The sequence below is a fragment of the Cuculus canorus genome, chromosome Z (genome assembly GCF_017976375.1).
Source record: "Cuculus canorus isolate bCucCan1 chromosome Z, bCucCan1.pri, whole genome shotgun sequence".
In the NCBI taxonomy this organism is placed as follows: domain Eukaryota; kingdom Metazoa; phylum Chordata; class Aves; order Cuculiformes; family Cuculidae; genus Cuculus; species Cuculus canorus.
The window spans coordinates 12,696,477-12,715,973 of NC_071441.1; the positions used below are offsets into that span (position 1 = coordinate 12,696,477).

General features: G+C 38.7%; 1 protein-coding gene across 5 annotated transcripts in view; it reads left to right on the forward strand.

Annotated features, from left to right (window-relative positions):
• Positions 1-19,497, forward strand: part of MAST4 (microtubule associated serine/threonine kinase family member 4) — a 261,302-nt gene that overhangs the window by 92,571 nt on the left and 149,234 nt on the right. The window contains exon 5 of one of the 5 annotated variants that reach the window (XM_054054161.1): positions 9,847-9,921. The exons of the other annotated variants lie outside the window; for them this stretch is intronic. Within the exon in view, the coding sequence (XP_053910136.1) occupies positions 9,847-9,921 (75 nt within the window). The remainder of the gene's footprint in view (positions 1-9,846; positions 9,922-19,497) is intronic. 5 annotated transcript variants of the gene reach the window in all.

Sequence of the window (19,497 nt, forward strand, 5' to 3'; positions counted from 1 at the left end):
AGCCGTGAAAGCTTTTTCTGAAAGGGTTAACCTTTTCTTCTGTCTTTGCTTCTCTTGGTGTTATGGTCACTTTATTTCAAGGTCTAAAATAAAAAAATGAGAAAAAAAGAAAAGGGCCTCCTGCTGCATTCAGAGCTAAAATATTTGGCGTGGGGCCAAAATTGGTGTCTGTAGCGGGTATCCCACTTCTAAGTAATGTCTGATAATTGTGGTAACATTTCTTGAGAATGTCTGCAATATGTAACAAAGCTGACTGACTGTTTTGTATTAGGTTTGGAAGGCAAAGCATAAACTTAACGTGCCTTTATGTCAAATCCTTCAGTGAGCTCAGTGGCGGCATCGTAATGACTTGAACTGAGCTTGGTTGTACTCTGAGATTCATGAAGTAAACCAGTTTTGGAATCTTGTGCACTAAGTAGCTCCTGTCTCTTGGCTTATCCCTAAAATCTGTTGGGTTTTTTTTGGTTGGTTGGTTTGTTTTTGTTTTTTTTTTAAAGTAGTTAGTAATCATAGGAATTATCTGCATGAAGGATAGTAACTTGTGGTTAAAATAGTTTGATTGTTTCATTCTTTTTACAATTCCGTGGGTAGTTTTTGGTTTGACAGATGGTTTTGTTAGCATTGTTTTTTACTCATTTTGTCAGAACTAGTGAAACTACTAGTTCTCCATGTTTTCTTTTTGAAATTTCTTATGAGATGCTTTGAGTTTTATGTGGCTTTTGTCTGTGATGCCGCTTCATGTGGTGTGTTTAACAGTGATTTGAGATTTGTTTTCACCTACTGATACACTACATTTGCTATAAAAGTCTTAACTTCTCCATTTCTTAAGTTGAGGATTTTATCAAAATTGCTCAGAGGCTTTGAAATGCTATTAATTCTTCATCCTCTTAGATTCAAGTAATAAACTTTTTTTGCTTATAGCAGTGCTAATTATCCACCTGAACATTAAAAATTTATAACAATCATAAATGATTGTTACATTCACAAAGCAAAACACTCAAACCTGCAGCTTCATAATTTGTTCTAATATTGTTTTCTGGGTTTTAACTTTTCCCCCTTTACATATAGCACTGACTTCGGCAACCCTGACTGTTCTATTATATGGCCCTTGCTTCATCTGATGTGAAACAGAACAACATTTTTTTCTGTCGACAACTCATGTCCTCTTTAAACTTATTAAGTTACTTGTTCTCAGCTTTTACTCGTGTCCCTCTTCAATTCCTTCTACCTTTTCAAGTGCGCCAATAATTTCAGTTCCCAAGTTTAGTACTCCACAGTGGCATGCAGCCACTGGGATTAGCAGTAAAAAGGATGATTGCAGTCAGTGTCTGTGATCTTTAGAAGAAGTGAGTTTTTCAGAAAATTTAGGTGCTAAACTCTGATTTGTTTTTTTTCTACACAGCACATCATGTTTGAAGTACACTGTCCTTTTCGAAATTCCCTACCTTTTTGTTGGTAGTTGGCTTAGTTTCATGGGAATATTAAATAACCCTTCTCTGACACCTGGGGTGACTGTTCTCCCCACCCAAGACACCAAGTAAAGGCAAGAGAATAATTGCATTGAAAAGTAGTGAGAGATTGAGTTAAGTTTTATGTTCAGAAACCGGAAATCCAGTTTAGCAGCAGTAGGCCAAAAATGTCACCTTTATGTAGGTGCTGGAATAAAAGAAAAAATTCTGGGTTTCAAGAAAATGTTTGGGTAGTCAAAACATGGTTTTGAAGAAAATAATAGGTGGTGGTTAGTTAAAAGTTGGGGCTTGTGGAATTACTGTTTGGTAACAGGAGTGATGGGTTACCATTTTTTTTTTCTTCAATTTTATTTTCAACTGTCTGGAACCTGTAGTTTTTCAGAATACCTAGCTTGTGCAGCACATTAAAATGTGTTTGTTGTGTGGAGATAAATGTCACATTGTAAGACTTCTCATAGTATTTTAGCCTAAAAAAGCGCTAGAAATTCAAGAGTGCCTGTCTTTTGTGTACTGGAATGTTCTTGGTGTTCTCTACAGAAAAACGAAGCTATATCAAATACAAAAGTGTAGCTGAAGATGCTTTTCAACTACTGCAGGTTCCTCTCCTGTCCCACAACTTAACTTTCTCTTCCTATGTGAAAAGCAGGGGAGATGTGGTAGTGTGTAAAGTGTATGCTTGCCTTAACTTCTGAGTTCTTTTGATGTGAAAGGTTTTTTTAATGCATTTTATCTCTTTGCTTTAAGTTATGCTGCAAGAGGGATACCACTTCAGCTGCTTTAAAGAAGCCTAGCTGTACACAAGTTCTGCAAACACGTTAGGAAATTTAGCAGTCAGAATTTGTGTGCAGAAGAACCTGAAAATAATCCATATCCTCTTATGTTTTCTGAATACAGCACTCATGGGCACAGCTGAAAAAATATAGGTTATGAGTGGAAAATTGATTTTAGGACTCCAGTGCCCCTTGTGAACAGAGTTTCCTGGTTTTAAATTACTTCCAGTTTTTCAAGATATTGGTAAATGTAGAGAAGTGCAAGAACAGAAGGAGTAATATAAATGAAAAATCAGCCAGAGCAAATGTTTATGACCAGGGTAAATCTGTATTTTATAGTACTCTGATCCATTATTAGTTCATGTGCTTTTTCCTTTTTTTGGTACTTCAAGACACCATAGTGTGTTTGTGCTTAAACTGTGGCAATTTTTATTTTTATTTGTTGTAAACCGAGTAGTGATCAAGTATATTCCGTTATTTGACTGTATCTGTGACTGACCACGATAAATAGCAGATTTTAATATTCAAGCACGAAGCAAAATCGCGTTTTCTTATTTTGTCACTTCTGCCTTGAATAGTGGCTCTTGTCTGAAAGATACAGTTCAAAATTGTTCTTGGGACAAGGTGGCCAAAATCTACAGTTTTCTTGGATTGGTTGGCAGTAGAGAAGATCCTCTAATATAAAGCCTATCATGCTCATGCTTATTACTAGGTAGGGATGTTGTTGTTTGTGTTCTTTGCTTTGCAGTGGATATAAGAGATTTAACTTCAACATAGCTGAGATGACTGCAAAGACTTCATTGTGTTTCTCCCTCATCGTCTGAAGATAGCAGTGGCTGTCTTGGTTTGAGAATGTGCCTGCTAAACTGGTGTAACTTCTTGATTGACTGTTAACATGGTTCAGTTTCATTTCTCAAATAGCCATTGGTTGACTTAGGACCCTGCATGTATCTTCATCTTTCAGCACAGATTTCTTTCACTAGTCTTTGGATTTTGTTTTATGTTGCTTGCTATTTGCTCTACCAGTAATGCCAATCTGTTGCTCTGCTGTTTCTTTTGTCTGTTTTACATTTCCTTTAACCTTGCAGCAAACCCTTGTTCTTACTGATGTTGCAGATGAGGACTTGCTTTTTGTGGTTTTAAAATAAAGTTATGACAAAACAACCATCTTTTTTTTGTTCATGTTTTTTACAGATAGTTTCTGTAGCACCTTATGCTCCTTGCTTTCTTTTAATAGCAAGAATGGAACATTATGGTTAGGCCTATAGCACTGCTGCAAAACACAGTAGTGTATGCTTTTTGATTGCCTGTTTACCCCTCAAGACACCTTCAATTGTTTCAGTATTATTTCTCTCTGATGTGGAGTCTGTCTGATAAATCAATAGTAAGCTCTTCTGATGCTGAACCCAGTAAAGCAGTTAGGCTTATAGGTATGTGAAGTGTGTTCCTGTCTTCAGGCTCTAAGGGTAGCAGGGTGAAGTTTCAGACCCTTTTAAATTGATGCCTTTCCACAAAGGAGCTGTTCTAGAAAAAAGATGATGTTTAAGGAACCTTTTTTCGTGTGTATTCTCTCTAGCACCACTGAGGAAATGCAGTAATCGGTGAGAATCTTGTCTGATATTAATTCTTGCCTTTTTCTCCTTCAGAATGCCCCGTGTTCTTTGTCCAAATACTGTAATAATTTATCTATGTTCAACAGAGTTCAGTCAGGGAGGACAGTGCCATAACTAGCAGTGCTAATGAGAGAGTATCTGGCACGCTAATATGTTAAACTGCCAAGAAGTTTGAGCTAACCTAGTAGTTACACATTTTTCTCTGCAAAGTTTAATGGCTATGGCTGTACTGTGAGAATTGGATACAGAAAGTTTCCTCAGAGGATTTTTTTCCTTCACCAGTAGTGTCTATTGCTGGGCGGGTTAATTGGTGCATGGTAAGTCCTGTCCTTTGATAGCTATTCTCTTCAGGGGATAGCTTTCAAGGGCCTTATTTTCTTACTTTTTAAAATTGAAACAACACATAGACATTTTTTGTTGTTGACTTGCTTTCTGGCCTTGGCTGCAAGGATTGCCGGATGTACTGTACCGCGACATTCTTTGTCAAATAACAGACAACTTTTTTCTTCTTCAATTGTTTGTTTTGTAAGAGTTTTGTAACTAGCTAGTATATGCTTTGGCTGTGTGGTGAGATGACTCTCTAACAGGAGTTTACCGAGTCAGCCCATAGAGCTTGGCACAAAGTCTGGTGATTACCTTCAAGATCTATATGTAAGGCAGTGGAGGTCAGTAAAAAATGAACATCTGATTCGTCTTACTAGTTAGCTTCCTCCTCTCCCCTCCCCCAGTAAACCCTAGAACATTTCCCGATTGCTTGAACCTGAAGCTGAAAAGGAAGAAGTGAATGTTAATTTTAACTTGATCCTGCCTCCACCCTTGGCCCTACTGTCTAAAGATCTTAGAATGTTTTACAACAAGTCATTTGAAATCATAGAATCATAGAATTGCTAGGTTGGAAGAGACCTTTGAGATAATAGTCCAACCGTACCGGTCCAGTACTAAATCATATCCCTAAGCACTTCATCCACCCATCTCCTAAATAACTCCAGGGATGGTGATTCAATCACCTCTCTGGGCAGCCTGTTCTAGTGCCTGATAACCATTTCTGTGAAGAAATTTTTCCTAATGTCCAGTCTGAACCTCCCCTGGTGCAACTTGAGGCTAGAGTACTTGGAAATTATGGAGGCCATGATGAGAGAAGAGACTGCATCGTTGCCTCTAATGCCAGAGCAAGGCTTGCTTATGTTTTTGTTGTGTACCATATTGTCAGATTGGTAAGATTGGCTCTGAACCTCTGCTGAAGTTGCCCAGTTCTGCCTGAATTAATCCTCTTAGTTTTGTCATCAATCTGTTACATACTTGCGTGTCACCTTGAGTAATTTGATTTTTCTACACTGAATATCCTGTAAGTGTTGGTGAGTTTTCAGTATAATTTCATGCACACAGAGTACGTTTTGCTATCTCTTTGTTTTTCTATTAAATCAATGTTGTGATGGTTTTCATTCTTCCTTCTAATTTGGGGAATTTTTTTTGGAATGAGAATGTATGCAGCCTCCCTTCCCCTTTGCACGTTGTTGGTCCCTCTTTCTGCCTATGTAGAATCAAATAGTTTTAATGCCTTAAATTAAGCTTTATGGGAAGAGGGCTCCCAGTGCCTCTAAAAGCAATACTCCTTTTCCCTTGTTTGTAGTACCGAAAAGCTGATGAACCATAATACTGAAAAGTGGAAACAAATCTAACTTTCGAGTCTCTGCAATGGTAACCAAATGTTTATGCAAGTGTTACGTGACTACTTTTTCTGTAACGCACTATTCCTTCTGTCTTTTATTTGGTGACTGTGATATAATCTCAAGGTGGCTGTAGTCTTTGTTTATTTCCACGAGATAACTTTTGAGTAACAGAGGTGGGTATGCATGGTGTCTCACTGTGAGAGTGGAAGTTTTTTTGTTAAGAAGAGGTAAAAGCTACTTTTTGAAAAGCAGAAGCTTGTGAACTTGTGAAATATTTGCCAATTTAAGTAGAATTGTGGTTTTGGTTAATGAGCCCTATGGGTATCTTATTCAGAAATACGAACAAGTGTGTCTTGCGTATGTAAAATACTTCAACTTTTATCAGAGAAGACTTCTAGAAGGAATTGTGTACTGATTCTGTAACTGAGAAAAGAAAGGCAAACAGTCTCATGAATTTTCATCCTCTGCCTCATGTGATTTGAAGCAGGCTCTTGAACCATATCTTCTCCTCATCAGATGCATACCTTAAATAGCAGACCATAGAGTTCATGCTTGCTACAGCCATGAGGTTCTCTGCAATGTGGAATGTTTGTGGACAGATTAAGATTGAATATTTAAAGAATCTTGGGGACAAAAGTAACTGTACATCTTCTGTCTTCTTGGATGTTCAGCAGATAAAGGATTTTGAACCATTTTCTCATATCCTGGAAAAACCTTTAACTGCTGTGATGTGTGGGATACAGACAGCATTGGCTAAATACTTATCTTAATTCTTCCCAAGTTCAATAATGAAGCTCACGTTCCATGTTAATTAAAACTTTGCTTTCCTCTGCACTTCCTTCAAAAGCATTGAAGAGAGTACAAAGCCAAAAAAGCAGCTCTTCAGTTTAATTCAAGTGCTTTGACCAGAAACAGCACTGCATTTTAAAATGAGCTTGAGAAAAAAAAAAGCATGTACAGGCAAACTGAAGTCTTACTTCAGTTTTGGCTGGAAGGCAGAGTTATTCAGACAACTTGTGGTTTTGAGATTTCTTCCTGTACTACCTTGGTTTTTGTGTGTGTATATTAGAAGTCAATGAGAGTATTTTTTATTAGCAGAAGCAGTTGTGTGTAGAAGTTTTCCTATTTATCTGGTTATCACCTATTAAAGGATAAATCGTTCCTTAGATTTTATGGCAGTGTTGGAAGAACTGGAGGGTTTTTTTCTGATGTGTTTTGTTCTTTACTCTAACGTATTTTCATAATATTTTTTTTGTGTGTTCTCCCTTCCTCCCAAGACTTCTAATGATCTGCTTCTCCCATCCTTGTTTCCTATCTTAGTAGCACTTCTGTACTACAATCCAAAAGTAACAATGGAAAAAACACATCTAAGCGATTAGTTCTGTGATATGATAATCTTTGTCATCTGAGAAACAGACAGTATCTTCAAGGTGTTTGTTATTCCATGTTTTGTGCATATTTGGTCTGTCACGGGACAGTTTAATTTTTGTTCAGCGTGTGTCATTACATTTAGTAGAGTGAGTATGTTGGAATAAGTGATCAAGTAGTTAAGTGGCACAATATTTGACTTTCAGTACTGACAATTTTTATACATCTCTGTAAATGAATATAATTTTGATTATTTTTCTACAAAAGCTGTTAATGAAGAATTTAAGTACTAAATACTCCATATTTCAATCTGTGCATCTGAAGTTAGCTTTTAAATATGAGGTCTCCAGTCGAAGAAAGGAAAGTGCTTACTGTTTAAGGCTTTTCACAGACAACAAAGAGCCTAAATTGACTGTGTTTGTTGAAGTCAGCAAAACTATGTGCATAGTTTAGCATGTACTTTATTGGCTTGCATAGCTGTGGCTGTTCTGTGTGACTTTTTCTGGATTATTTATTCTCTGGAAGAGTTAACAAAGAAATAATTTCTTGATATGGTTCTTTTTCCAGGAGCTGCCTCAGGGCATTCCACAGGTTGAGTACAGTTCTGTAAAGTCAATTTTGGAAAGCCATTTAGGTGTCAGTAAGTGGGCTAAGATGAGGTATTCCCATCATTAATTCCCACAGGTCTGTTGCTATAAGACAGTAGCATAAAGCAATGTTATTGACAGCAGGCATGGTGGAGCACTTTACGCTTACTGCCAAAGAAGGTGTAAAAGTTCTGGCTGGACGCTTGAGCGTGCAGATATGATTCACTCAAACCTAATTAATGCTCTTTCAGTATCTGTCTTATCCCCGTTTCTTGATTTCTGTTCCCTTACTGTTGTGCAGCAAAACCAGTAGTGCTGTCGTATCCATCTGCACTTCTGTGAGTATACTGGTAGGAACTGCAGTTTATGGTTTATTGTGGGTGTAGGAATGAGTTAATAGAAAATGAAGACAGTAAAAGCAAAGCATTCCTTGATTGGCAATCCTGCTAGCCAGCATTCTGACTTGATTCACACTCTGTTCTTTCTGCTGCTTCACTTAGTTACTTGCAGTGTTCTTGCTCCGTTTTTTTTTTTTTTTCTAGTTACAGCTGTTACTTGCATGGAAAAATGAATCTCCTGGAGACAGTCTTCTATTCATAGTTTAAGTCCTATAGGTTTTTTTCCCAGCAATCTGCCTCTCTTAGCAAAACCTTTACGTAACTATGATGAACCTTTTTCCTGTTGCTGGAAAGGAGTGAGACTAGCAAACAAATATCAGCAACAGGGCTGATGTATTGTTGTTATTTACATATTAAGATATCAGTGTTTTATAATGCCAGAAGTTTGGTAAGGTCAGTTAATGACTTGAGTTCAGGCTGAATTCTGAAACATAACTGAGGGTTCATTGTAAGAAGTGTTTATTTTTGATAAATGATATGCCTGTGAAGTTAAGGAACACGTTAATTCTTTTGGTTGCCCCAGACTTTCTAGAAATGATGGATTAGATTCTTAGTCTTCAGTCCTGTTAGTGACACCTTAAATTATGTCCTGAAAATTCAGGTGCTATATTCAGTAGAATTCCTACAGAAAATTAGATGTTTTCTTAATTTCGAAAGCAGTGGGAGAAATTGCTCTTGTTTCAGGTGGTTAAAATATTGCAAAGCTGTTGAACTGAAAGTAGGTATTTAGGCTGTCAGAAAGTAGGGAATAAATTTGAATCGTTTTCCAGAAAAGCTGTTCATCCTAACATCTTAATTCTTAATATTTTAAACATATATTAAAGTAGCATCTCTTCAGTAGGGCTTTATGATGACTGAAGAGCATACAGATAATTTCAGTAAAGGGGGAAGTGTGATTATGAAAGAGAAACAAAGCTACACCAGTCTGATCTGCTGAAAGCCTGAGGGTCAGGAAGGCCAGCAGAAGAAATAGAAATCTTACAGTGTTCTTTCCTTTAATTGTAGGAGAATGAGATACAAATACTAAGGTTTTTCCTTTGTAATACTTTGCATAGTACAGTATAGTTATTCAAAATACATGTTTTTTGTTAGTATTTGTTTCTAGCTTCAGGTGTTCGTGGGTTTTTTTGGTACTTAAACAGTTCGAGCAGTTAATCAGTGAGAGGGAACTGCGATTGGTGCTCTGTTCGAAGTCTGGGAGGCAGTCCTCCTTTTGCAGCTCCAGGAAATCCAGGTAGACTGACTGCAGTGAAGGATTATTCTAAATAATTTTACACGTGATCAAGACTATTGTGCTTCTGTTTTTTCAGTTCACGCTTTCAAATTTCTCTTCCTAGGAGAAAATACTTATTCTTTACATTTGTGAGCCTGCTGTTTCTCAGGTTTTCTCAGGAAAAGATATTAACCTCTGCTAGGCAAAAATCTCTAATAAAACTGTTGTTGGTAGTCTGAAACTGTGGATGGAGAATGTGAATGTAAATTGTATTTTACTAGAGGAGATGCTTATCTTCACGTTGGAGTGGGAATCCAGCTGGGTGGCATGGCAAGTTGGTTGGGTTCTTTTGTGTGTAACTTTTTGAACTGATACAGAAAACATAGGATAATATGTTTTCTTGGGAAGTGTGAAATTAATGTTTCTTCAACTTCAGAGTGTGTATGTGGAATTGAAGTAGGGATGTGTACATGTGTTTGCATGTATTTATGATAGATAGGGTCATTAAATGTGTATAAATAATACATATAAAAGCCTCATGAGGCTGCTTCTAGCAAAAGCTTCAATTTCTTTCTGATATTTTTAAGGTGGTATTATTGAAATTTGATTTACTAATGCTTTTACAAACTTAGTGAAAATACAGTTCAGTTAAATATTCTCACTATCCCTTCTCCAACATCCTCCATTCCGTCCCCTCCACAATCCATTTCCCCTTTTTTCTCTGTTCTTTTTCCTCCTCTTCCTCTGTTCACTGTCAGGAAGGGGCACCTCAGAAGAGTCATTTCAGCTCAGCACGCCACCGTCAGAGACTAGTGGAACCAACAGCTACAAAAGTGAGTGTCTTTATTGAGGGACAGTTTTTGAAATGAAATGTTACATTGGCAGACTATTTGTTACTAGGGAGTGGCTCTTCTGTATGCTCGGTGGGAGGTGTAGTTACTATTGCTTGTCTGTAGGTGAAATAATCACTGTTGCTAGAGGTGAACTTCACTACTGGACAGATCATATTCAAGTGCAGCTGTGGTACTTCCTTGAAAAAGTTGGTTGAGAATTATTTTTCTGCATGTGCAAGGTGAAATAGCAATTGTATGGAGTGTTCTACTTTGGTTTTATTACTTTGTGTGGTGTCTTTTCTTAAACGCGTGCGATTCATTTGCCTCATTTATGAAGGCTTTCATTGAAAAAAATGGCAAGGATATGCAAAACCAATCAAATAGCCTATTGTCAAGCTGTGATATGAAGCTTCAGGGTGGAAAAGAAAAAAGAAGACGCGTCAAAAAGTGATGTTAAGTTGTTATAGCAGTACCAGTTTGTGAGGTTATTCCACCTTTTTAGACATGTTAACAGTTTGAGGTGTTTGATAAGTGTGATGTTATTATGAAACAAGCATATTTTTGAGCATCAGTAACTGTTCAACTTTTGATTTTCTGCTGCTTTTTGTGAGAGTCCAGCAAAAATAAGACTGTATCCATTACTACTACCTCCTGGGAATCCCGTTGTGCACTTCCCTTTATATGTGGATTATTTGCAGAATTGATTACAATATTTACATATGGCTTTTGACAGAGGTTGAAATAGATCAATTATAGCAAAAAAAACCCCACTAAAACCAAACCCAACCAAAAAAAACACCAAACCAAACAAACTTGTTACTTTGAAATGGTATGTTGTCTCTTGGCTCTGTAAAGATTGGTGGAATCTCTTTTATTCCTTTGCCTTCCTGTGTAAAAACTGTTTGCCCAGGTGGCAGGATGTTATGGAAGCCCAGGCTGCACAGCTTGAAGAGACTTGCCTATATCAGGGGCACGGTTTGGGGGTGGGGGAAGGCTGTTAAGGGCTGGTACACTCTTTGTGCCTGACAAAGCATCCTGATGGGCTTGTAGGGGTGTTCAGTGCTGCATGTTTGGTCCCTGTTTTTAATGCATCTGGCTCCTAACCTCATGTGTATGGGAAAACAACACTGGGAGACTTGGAAGCAAGGCAGCATATCTCATGAAAGCAACAGCAGGGATTCAGAGGGTTCTGAGGTGCAGCTTGCCCGGAAGATCCTCCACCTATGCTCAGCTCACTACAGGTAATTCACCTAAACTTGGCTTACATTCTGCAGATCATCCTGGACTCAGATGAAGGGCATTTGTGGGATAGTGGTTTGACTGACCCAGAACAGCAACGAACATGCGAAGACCTATGTTTCCTGAGGAGAGAGGATCTTGGCCTGTCCTGGCAGAAGATAGTTTAAGTTGTAAAGATATGGTGCTGTGAACTTGTCTAACTACAGCCTCGTGCCCAGCCTTATGATTGGTGGATTATTTGATGAGAGTCAGGGAAAGATGGGTTTCAAACAGTGCTGGTGAGCCTCTTTTCTCTAGATTTCTCTTTGAATCTCAATTTTAGGGGCTACAGCTGGTGGTGGTTCTGGGTTCCTAGATTATCTCATCTCTGAAACCTCGTATCTTCAATCTTCTTTGAGTGGAGCTTGGAGGTAGTTGGGGCTGCTACCTGCATCTGAGAGAGGAAATAATAATTTTTTTTTTTTTTTTTTTTTTGAGAGAGGGCTCTCTCTTCTCCAGGTACTGGAGGAAGTATTTCCTTCATCCATTCAGTATTGATTTGCCATGCACTATTGTTTGGGTGTGGAAGTGGCCATTTGATGACACACGTAGATAACACTAAGCTAGGTGGAAGCGTGGATCTGCTGGAGGGTAAGGGAGCTCTGCAAAGGGATCTGAACAGGCTGGAATGCTGGGCTGAGGCCAGTGGCATGAGGTTTAACAAGGCCAAATGCTGGGTCCTGCACTTGGGGCACAACAACCCTATGCAGTGCTACAGACTAGGAGAAATCTGGCTAGAAAGCTGCACGGAGGAGAAGGACCTGGGGGTGTTGATTGGCAGCCGACTGACCATGAGCCAGCAGTGTGCCCAGGTGGCCAAGAAGGCCAATGGCATCAGGCTTGTATCAGGTATCAGAAGCGGCGTGACCAGCAGGTCCAGGGAGGTTATTCTCCCTCTGTACTCAGCACTGGTGAGACCGCGCCTCGAATACTGTGTTCATTTCTGGGTCCCTCCACACAAGAAGGTTGTTGAGGCTTTGGAGCGTGTCCAGAGAAGAGCAATGAAGCTGGTGAGGGGGCTGGAGAACAAGTCTTACTAGGAGTGGCTGAGAGAGCTGGGGTTGTTTAGCCTGGAGAAGAGGAGGCTGAGGGGAGATCTTATTGCTCTCTACAACTACCTGAAAGGAGGTTGTGGAGAGGAGGGAGCTGGGCTCTTCTCCCAAGTGACAGGGGACAGGACAAGAGGGAATGGCCTCAAGCTGTGCCAGGGGAGGTTCAGGCTGGACATCAGGAAAAAATTTTTCACAGAAGGAGTCATTGGGCACTGGCAGAGGCTGCCCAGGGAGGTGGTTGAGTCACCTTCCCTGGAGTTGTTTAAAGGGCGGCTGGACGAGGTGCTGAGGGGCATGGTTTAGGGATTGATAGGGATGGTTTCCAACCTAGTGATTCTATTATTCTGTGATTTGACAGTAGAATGAACACCAGAAGGCTGTGGCAGGAGTATTTAGTATGCTTAACTAACTACTTGTCACGGTTTAGCCCCAGACAGCCAAATTTGGCAGGTAAACCCATGCAGTTGAGCCTCCAAAATCACCTCTCCCCACCACACACTGCAGGGAGAGTGGAGAGGTAGAAGGGAAAAAACCTTACAGGTTACAAACTAAAACTACAGCTTTGATGCAATGCTAATGATAACAATGAAAATAATTAGAAAGTAATAAAATATATACAAATATATGAGATCACGCCCCACCCCTCAATGTCAGGGAAGGTGTCCACAGCTATGTGGGAGCTGGACTCAGGATTCAGGAATGCATGGATCCAGGATCAGGAGCAACCAGACAGACGAGATGCTCACTGGACGTCGGCCATTGCAGAAGAGAGTGAGACCCTTGTGATCTCTCAATTTATACCAACTGTGATGTATATGACGTGGAATACTCTGTTGGTCAGTTTAAGGTCACCTGCCCTATTCACCCCTCCTCGCAGCTGTGGCTCTATTTCCGCCATCTTGAGAAAGGCATTGGCCTTTCTGCATACCAGTGCCCTGTGTTATCACTTTGGAGAAGAACACTGCCTCAAAAAACATGCCATTAGTTTTCAGAGAAATGAAGTTACTTAGAGTGACTGATATTTTTTGTTCTTCCCCAGAGAACTCTCTTATTCTGCATGCGCTTGTCCTCAGTAATGAAATTACTGTGGAAAAACACTGGTGCTTTCCATTACTGGCATATCTTGGTGGCGTGACTGCAGGAAAGGTGAAAGCTGCTGCGCTTAGTCTGCCAGATGACTCTAATAAATCAGAACAGGAGCTAGGAGGAATTTTTTATACTATTCCCTATTTCAGACTCTGCTTAGGTTTGGTTTCTCTCCTGCTGGCTTAAAAGCATGTAGAAAGTGTAGAGAAGAAACTATGATTGTCTCCTCTCTGACTTTTCTTTCATGTTGAATAGATGCGTAATAGGAGGTGTTTGTCCTGATTGTTTTCTTTTTTTCTTGGAGGGTCTTTGAGGCAAGTCACACAAGAAACCTCTGTCCTTTTGGAAATTCTTCTTGCTAATTAGTAGGTATTTCATGATGGAAACTTGCAGACAGAAATACTAGATAGCAGTATAAATTCAAATAACCTTCACTTGCCCTGCTAGACCTTATTAAGACAATAAATAGGATTATCAGTCAAAGGTAAAAGGGGATTTAAAAATGTAATGCTTGCACAAACTTAGTACAGTTGCTGATGTGATTTAGTGTAGTTCAGCTTGGAACAATCCATCTGCCATATTGGACAAGGAGGGGGATGAAATTATCTATGAAGCGGCAATAAACGAAAAGATTATCTAGGTTCTAATCTCAGTTTATCTAGAATGTTAGTAGTCCAAAGAAAAACTGTAAAATCTGCCTGACTTCATTGCTAGCAGATACAGAGAGACCACGTAATGATATAAATTGTGGAAAGGAATTTATCACTGTTAAAATTCTGTTTTCTGTAGGTAAGAAGGATTGTCTGTGGATTTTAGCATAGAAAGCCTTGCCCAGGCTCAAACAGTGATTTCATACCAAGAATTCACACAATCTTATACTCAGTGGTTCAGCACTGGTCTGGTAATTTGCATTGTTTTGTCAAGGATTTTTTTTTTTTTTGCAGTGATATTGTCAGTATTAAGAAGCTGGGGCTGTGCCTCAAGGTGGTCTTTACTAGACGTTAGCTTCCAGTCTTCTTCAGAGTTTTCAGACCAGTGATTGATGCAGCAAATATATCTGTTGCACACATTTTGAGACTTAGAGATGAAAATAAAAATAGCAGACTGCTACCGTTTGTCTTTTTGATCCCTTTCTGATACGGAAAGGAATGCTTAAAAAGAGCATTCAAATTCACGAAAAATTACCTTTCTCCTTTTTGTCTTCCCTGCAGTGGATATGCAAAATTGAGGTTGTGGCTAATTAAAGGTGGATAATATCAGCAGGGAGAGCAGTGTAGTAGCAATAAGGATTATGGGATTTTTGCCATATTGTCTTCGGAGAGGTGGAAATAATTTTTTCTTGCTTTGGATGGTTTACTGGTAATTGAAGGTTTGTGCAGCAGCTGGGGGTGGGAGTGTCCTCTTGCTGACCATATGGGAAGGGGAGCAGCAACAGTAGCCTTTTGCCATTCAGCAGCAGGGGTAGCAAACAAGCAGGGGACAAGGTAGGGTTCATATTCAAGAACATCAATGAAGAGCAGCGCTTAGGTTTATGGTAGTGGCATGGTTTAGGTTTATGAAGTGTCTTCCTAACCTAGAATGAGCTTTCCTTTGTGAGTGGCAGACACTGTTGTGGATCTTTCAAAATTTTCACGGCATTTAAAGCCCAGTAGGGAATAATTGAATTTCAGCTTGTTGGGAGAAGTATCTGACTACAATTTTGAGGTAAAAAAATAAAGCATTCATTTTAACTAAGCTGTTTTCACAAATTGAGTTAATATTTACTTTCCTCATCTCCCGACAATCTCAATTTTTCCATTGAAACCCTTGCCCTAGGACTTGAACTTTTCTTCCACATCAGTGGAGTATATTACCAGTGAGCTGTGGGGTCAGCTGAGCTGATGAAATATGAATTTATAAATAATGATTAAATGTCAGTGTTAAGCAAAATCTCTAATTTTGAGACCTTTGATTGCATAAGGGTCAGAGCACTAAAAGAGCAAATATAAATTAGCTTTTTTTTCTGCAAGAAGAGATATTACTGTTGTTCGCTAAAAGCAAAAAAGTAGTGTTTTGCCACTGCAATTCCACGTGATTTTTTTGAAGGGAAAAGAGAGTTATTTATGCCCATTGTTTCTGCCGCAAATCTCTTTACCCTTGTGTGTGAAGAGCAGCTGCAGAACTCAGCTCTGTGGGCTTTGGAGTGGACCCTATGCGCACAAGAATGCCTAGAGCAGGACTTGGTGACTCAATTCCTTTGATTAACATGGCTTAAAACTTAGTTCCAGTGTGCTTTTTTCACTGTCAGCACACAAAGTTTCTTCCAGTTGATGGTTATCAATGTGTCAAGGTAGAGCAAGGCCTATGTTTTGCCAGTCACTCAGTCCTGGAAAAAAGAATAAGTGTCTGGACTTTTTGTTAGCCCCTTGTGTCCTGTGCAAAATGACTAACAAACTATTGCAATCAAAGCCTAAATGTAGGCAAATTTCTTTAATGACGAAGGCAGGCTTAATCATTTTATATTCTAGTTACTGATTTCAGCAATGGTTTAGCAGTAGCTGCTGAACATACTTAATGCATGATACAAAACATTATGTAATACAAAGCATTATGTAATACAAAACATGATCTGCAGATGGGAAAAGGAAGGCAAGTAGGTTCCTGTGGGCTTAATGGTCTCCAGCAATTGTATCATCAAGAAGTGCTGAAGCTGGCTGGTGTGTGCTTTGGTGTTGCTTTTTTTATTTTGCTTTTCAGTAGCAGGCAAATCCTGTGTAGGTGTGCCCATATAAAAACCACAGGTCTCTGATGAAGGAACCTGGAGAATCAAACAGAAGCTAGACAAATCGTGGGTTTAGCCAGAGTGGAGTCAGAGTTTTCCAGTTCTGGTAAACTGTACAATTACTGATACTTGCTTGGCTGAACAGTTGTACCAGCAGCTGGCATTTATGTCTTGTGATTCCCCCCAGCCTTTCATTTCACTTGATATATGATAGCACTTGTAAACGCTAAAAATGGCAATATTTGTGTGAACTTCTGTTTATTGTTGGTGTTTGAAACACTGTGCAGTCCATGCATTTTCTTCATTAGTCATGCATTGCTTTGCCAATGGATGAAATAGACTGTATGACAGCAGGTAAGAATGGAGCATAGGTTTTCTAATACTGCGTTAGATTAAAAGATTTTATATACTTTGAAGTGGAAAGTTCATTCAGAATTGTCACACTTTTTCATTGAAGAAATGTGGTTATTTGTTGATTTTTAAAAAGTTAAGAATGCAACACAATAGACACTAACAAAAAACAAAGTAATATTTTGCTTCTTTATTTTACTAGACAGTATTTGAAAGAAGTAAAGATCACACCAAATACAAAGATTAACTGAGTTAATGTTGGCAACTGTCAAATTCCTTTCTTTCAAAATTATTTGGACTTCTGATTAAAGTGAGATTTCACCTTTTCCTAATCACAGTAGCTACTCTCCAAATAAGCTATGATGCATTATTGTTTTAAGGAAGTGGAGTTGTGTTTTGCTGCTTTTGGATGAAAACTTGAGATACAGTAGAGCTAATGTTTTGATTTGTTTTTTCTTTTTTTTTTCCTGACCAATTCAATTTTATTATCATTTTTTTCTCTTGCCAAGGTAAATAAAGAGATGATGCTTAAAACTGATTGACTCCTGTAATATCTTCTTTTTTTTCAGGGAATATCTTTCATAACCAGGGATTAATTTAGATTCTTGCTGCTCTCTGTAGAAATTGTTGTGGTACTATGTCTACTTTTGGTAGCTAAATGTTATTACCAATCCTATAATTGGAAAGACATAAGACTACAGTGTGGTTCATAGGAAAATCATTAACTGTTAACTCGTGGAGTCTTTCTGAAATGTTTCGCTTTCTTCCTTAAAGAATAGTAGTTTTAATGCTGTAAGAGTTTGCAAAAGAATACTAATACTAGGCAAAGCAAAATGTGCTTAACTGCCTTAATGTTGTATCTGGCTTATCTACAGGAAAACACGTATAGATTATATAAACTACTTCTGTATCGTACATGATAAAGCAGTTGGTTTTTTTTAATTGTATTTTTTTATAGGTAGCCTGTTTGGCATGCATTTTGATCCAGTTAATTTGCATTTAAATTGATAAGGTCTGGCTTTAAGTACGCACCTGGGTATTCATTTTACATCACATTTCAGAACTCATGGAGCTGATGCACAGATATATTTCTACTTTGAGAGATACAGTCAGCAGTGCCTGTAACAAAAGCAGGGAAGCTAACCAATGACAATAAAATGAATTGTATAGAACAGGGAATCTTGAATTTGACAGAATGTGACCTTTCTGGCTAAATCTGGGCTTAAGTGCCTCTTTACTTTTACAGTATATTCCCTATTAAAAGCTGCAGTAGTCCTTGCTAATTTGTAACTTCAAGTTCATTATTTACAAGTGTTTCTTTTTGACATTTGGGAATCTGAAGGGGTAAGTTATCAGGCAGAATAACATCTTTGTATATTTAAATGCGCAGTTAAAAATTTATAAAAGAAACCTTGTGTTCTGTGCCAAGGAGCATTCTGCAGGTGACCTGGGAGAATCATGTCATCTCCCCTGAGTAGCAACAAATTTGTTTCTTCAACAAATACAGAGTAATTACTTAAAAAGTAAATCCTTTAAATTCATCCCCCAAAGCAGTAAGTGACTCTTGCTGTCAGTCATTATGATCAGAGGTGAATTGTCTGCCATTGCTCATTTTTCTTCCAGCTGTGAATAAGGCTGTGTTAAAGTTACAATATTAACCTATTCCTAATGCGCTGTATTAAGATGTAACACGTTACCAGAGAGCCCTCAGATGCTTACAGGGTATGACGGCAACAGTGTAAAACCACTCTCATATTCATCTTATTCCACTTAACACTTCTCCGGCTGAAGAATGCGTTAATGAAATAAGTCTTGGAAAGGTTCATTTTTTCACACTACTTCATGGGCAACTGAAAACTCTGGAACATAAAGCCTTTTTGAATATTTGAACATTTCAGTTGTTCTAAAATCAATGTGTATTGACAATATTAACTGTGCTTCAGCAATGTGTATTGACAATATTAACTGTGCTTCAGCAGCTTATGAAAGTGTCAGCTTTTAATTTATTCTTCAGAATTGAACCGAGCAACAAGCAATAAGTTAATGGCATCTTTTCTTCCTCCCATATAGAGGAGGAAATTCAATATTTTAAATTTTCTGTAATTTGCTGGCAGTGTTTACTGGAAATAAGATGAAGTTACTGTTTTTGAAATCCCTCTGCTGTTTAAATCGTGTTGTATAGCCCTGTCATTTAAACCATGTTTCTGATTAGTGGGGTGAAGACTTCGACCCATAATAAATTTCAGTGTGTTTTATTTGATCAGTGCATTTTTTTAATAAGGCTATACATGGGCATTCTGGAGCATTGACTGAACTTGTCCTTACAGAAATGTCTCATAGATATGTAGGACCAGGGGAAGAATTATAATTAATGAAATAATCAAAATGCATCTGTGCTTGTAAAAACGTGTTATTGATAATGAAAGGCACAGAGTGTGGAGTTTAAACTGAATGATAGCTGCAATTAAATTCAGTACACATGGGTCTTAATGCACCATCACAGCACTTTGGCACAGACTTACACAGATCTCTTAAACCTGAGGGAAGGTTTGTTATATTTTCAGACCATGGTTTTTGAGGCACGAAGGGCCTTAAGGCCAGGAGTCTCTGTCATTAAGTCTGCTTTGTGTTGTTGCAGTGGAATGACACAGCCCTAAAACCAGCTCAGCTCGACCTGGCCAGAGGGGGATTTCACACAGGGCGAGGGCAGAAGAGCATAGTGTAGTCCTTGGGAGCAGAGCTGGTGCATGGAAACCATGCAGAGTGATAGTGAAGGCATCTTTCTCTCTTTTTGATACTCCAGGGGCTTGCCTGCTAAGTATGTGATCTGAAGGTCTTGACACTGCTAAGTTTTTACCTTCCATATGTATTGGATGCTCTGCAGTGGGCCTAGGACATCTAGTCTTTTGAGTCTGCTTTATTGAGATGTGCAGAAAGGAAAATGTAGTGCCAAGAATGTATGAAGGTCATTATAGGTCATTTGCAATGTTAACTGAGATCTGAGCTGGAGCTGATGAGGTTTCTTTCAGTGCTTCCGTCTTTTCAGTG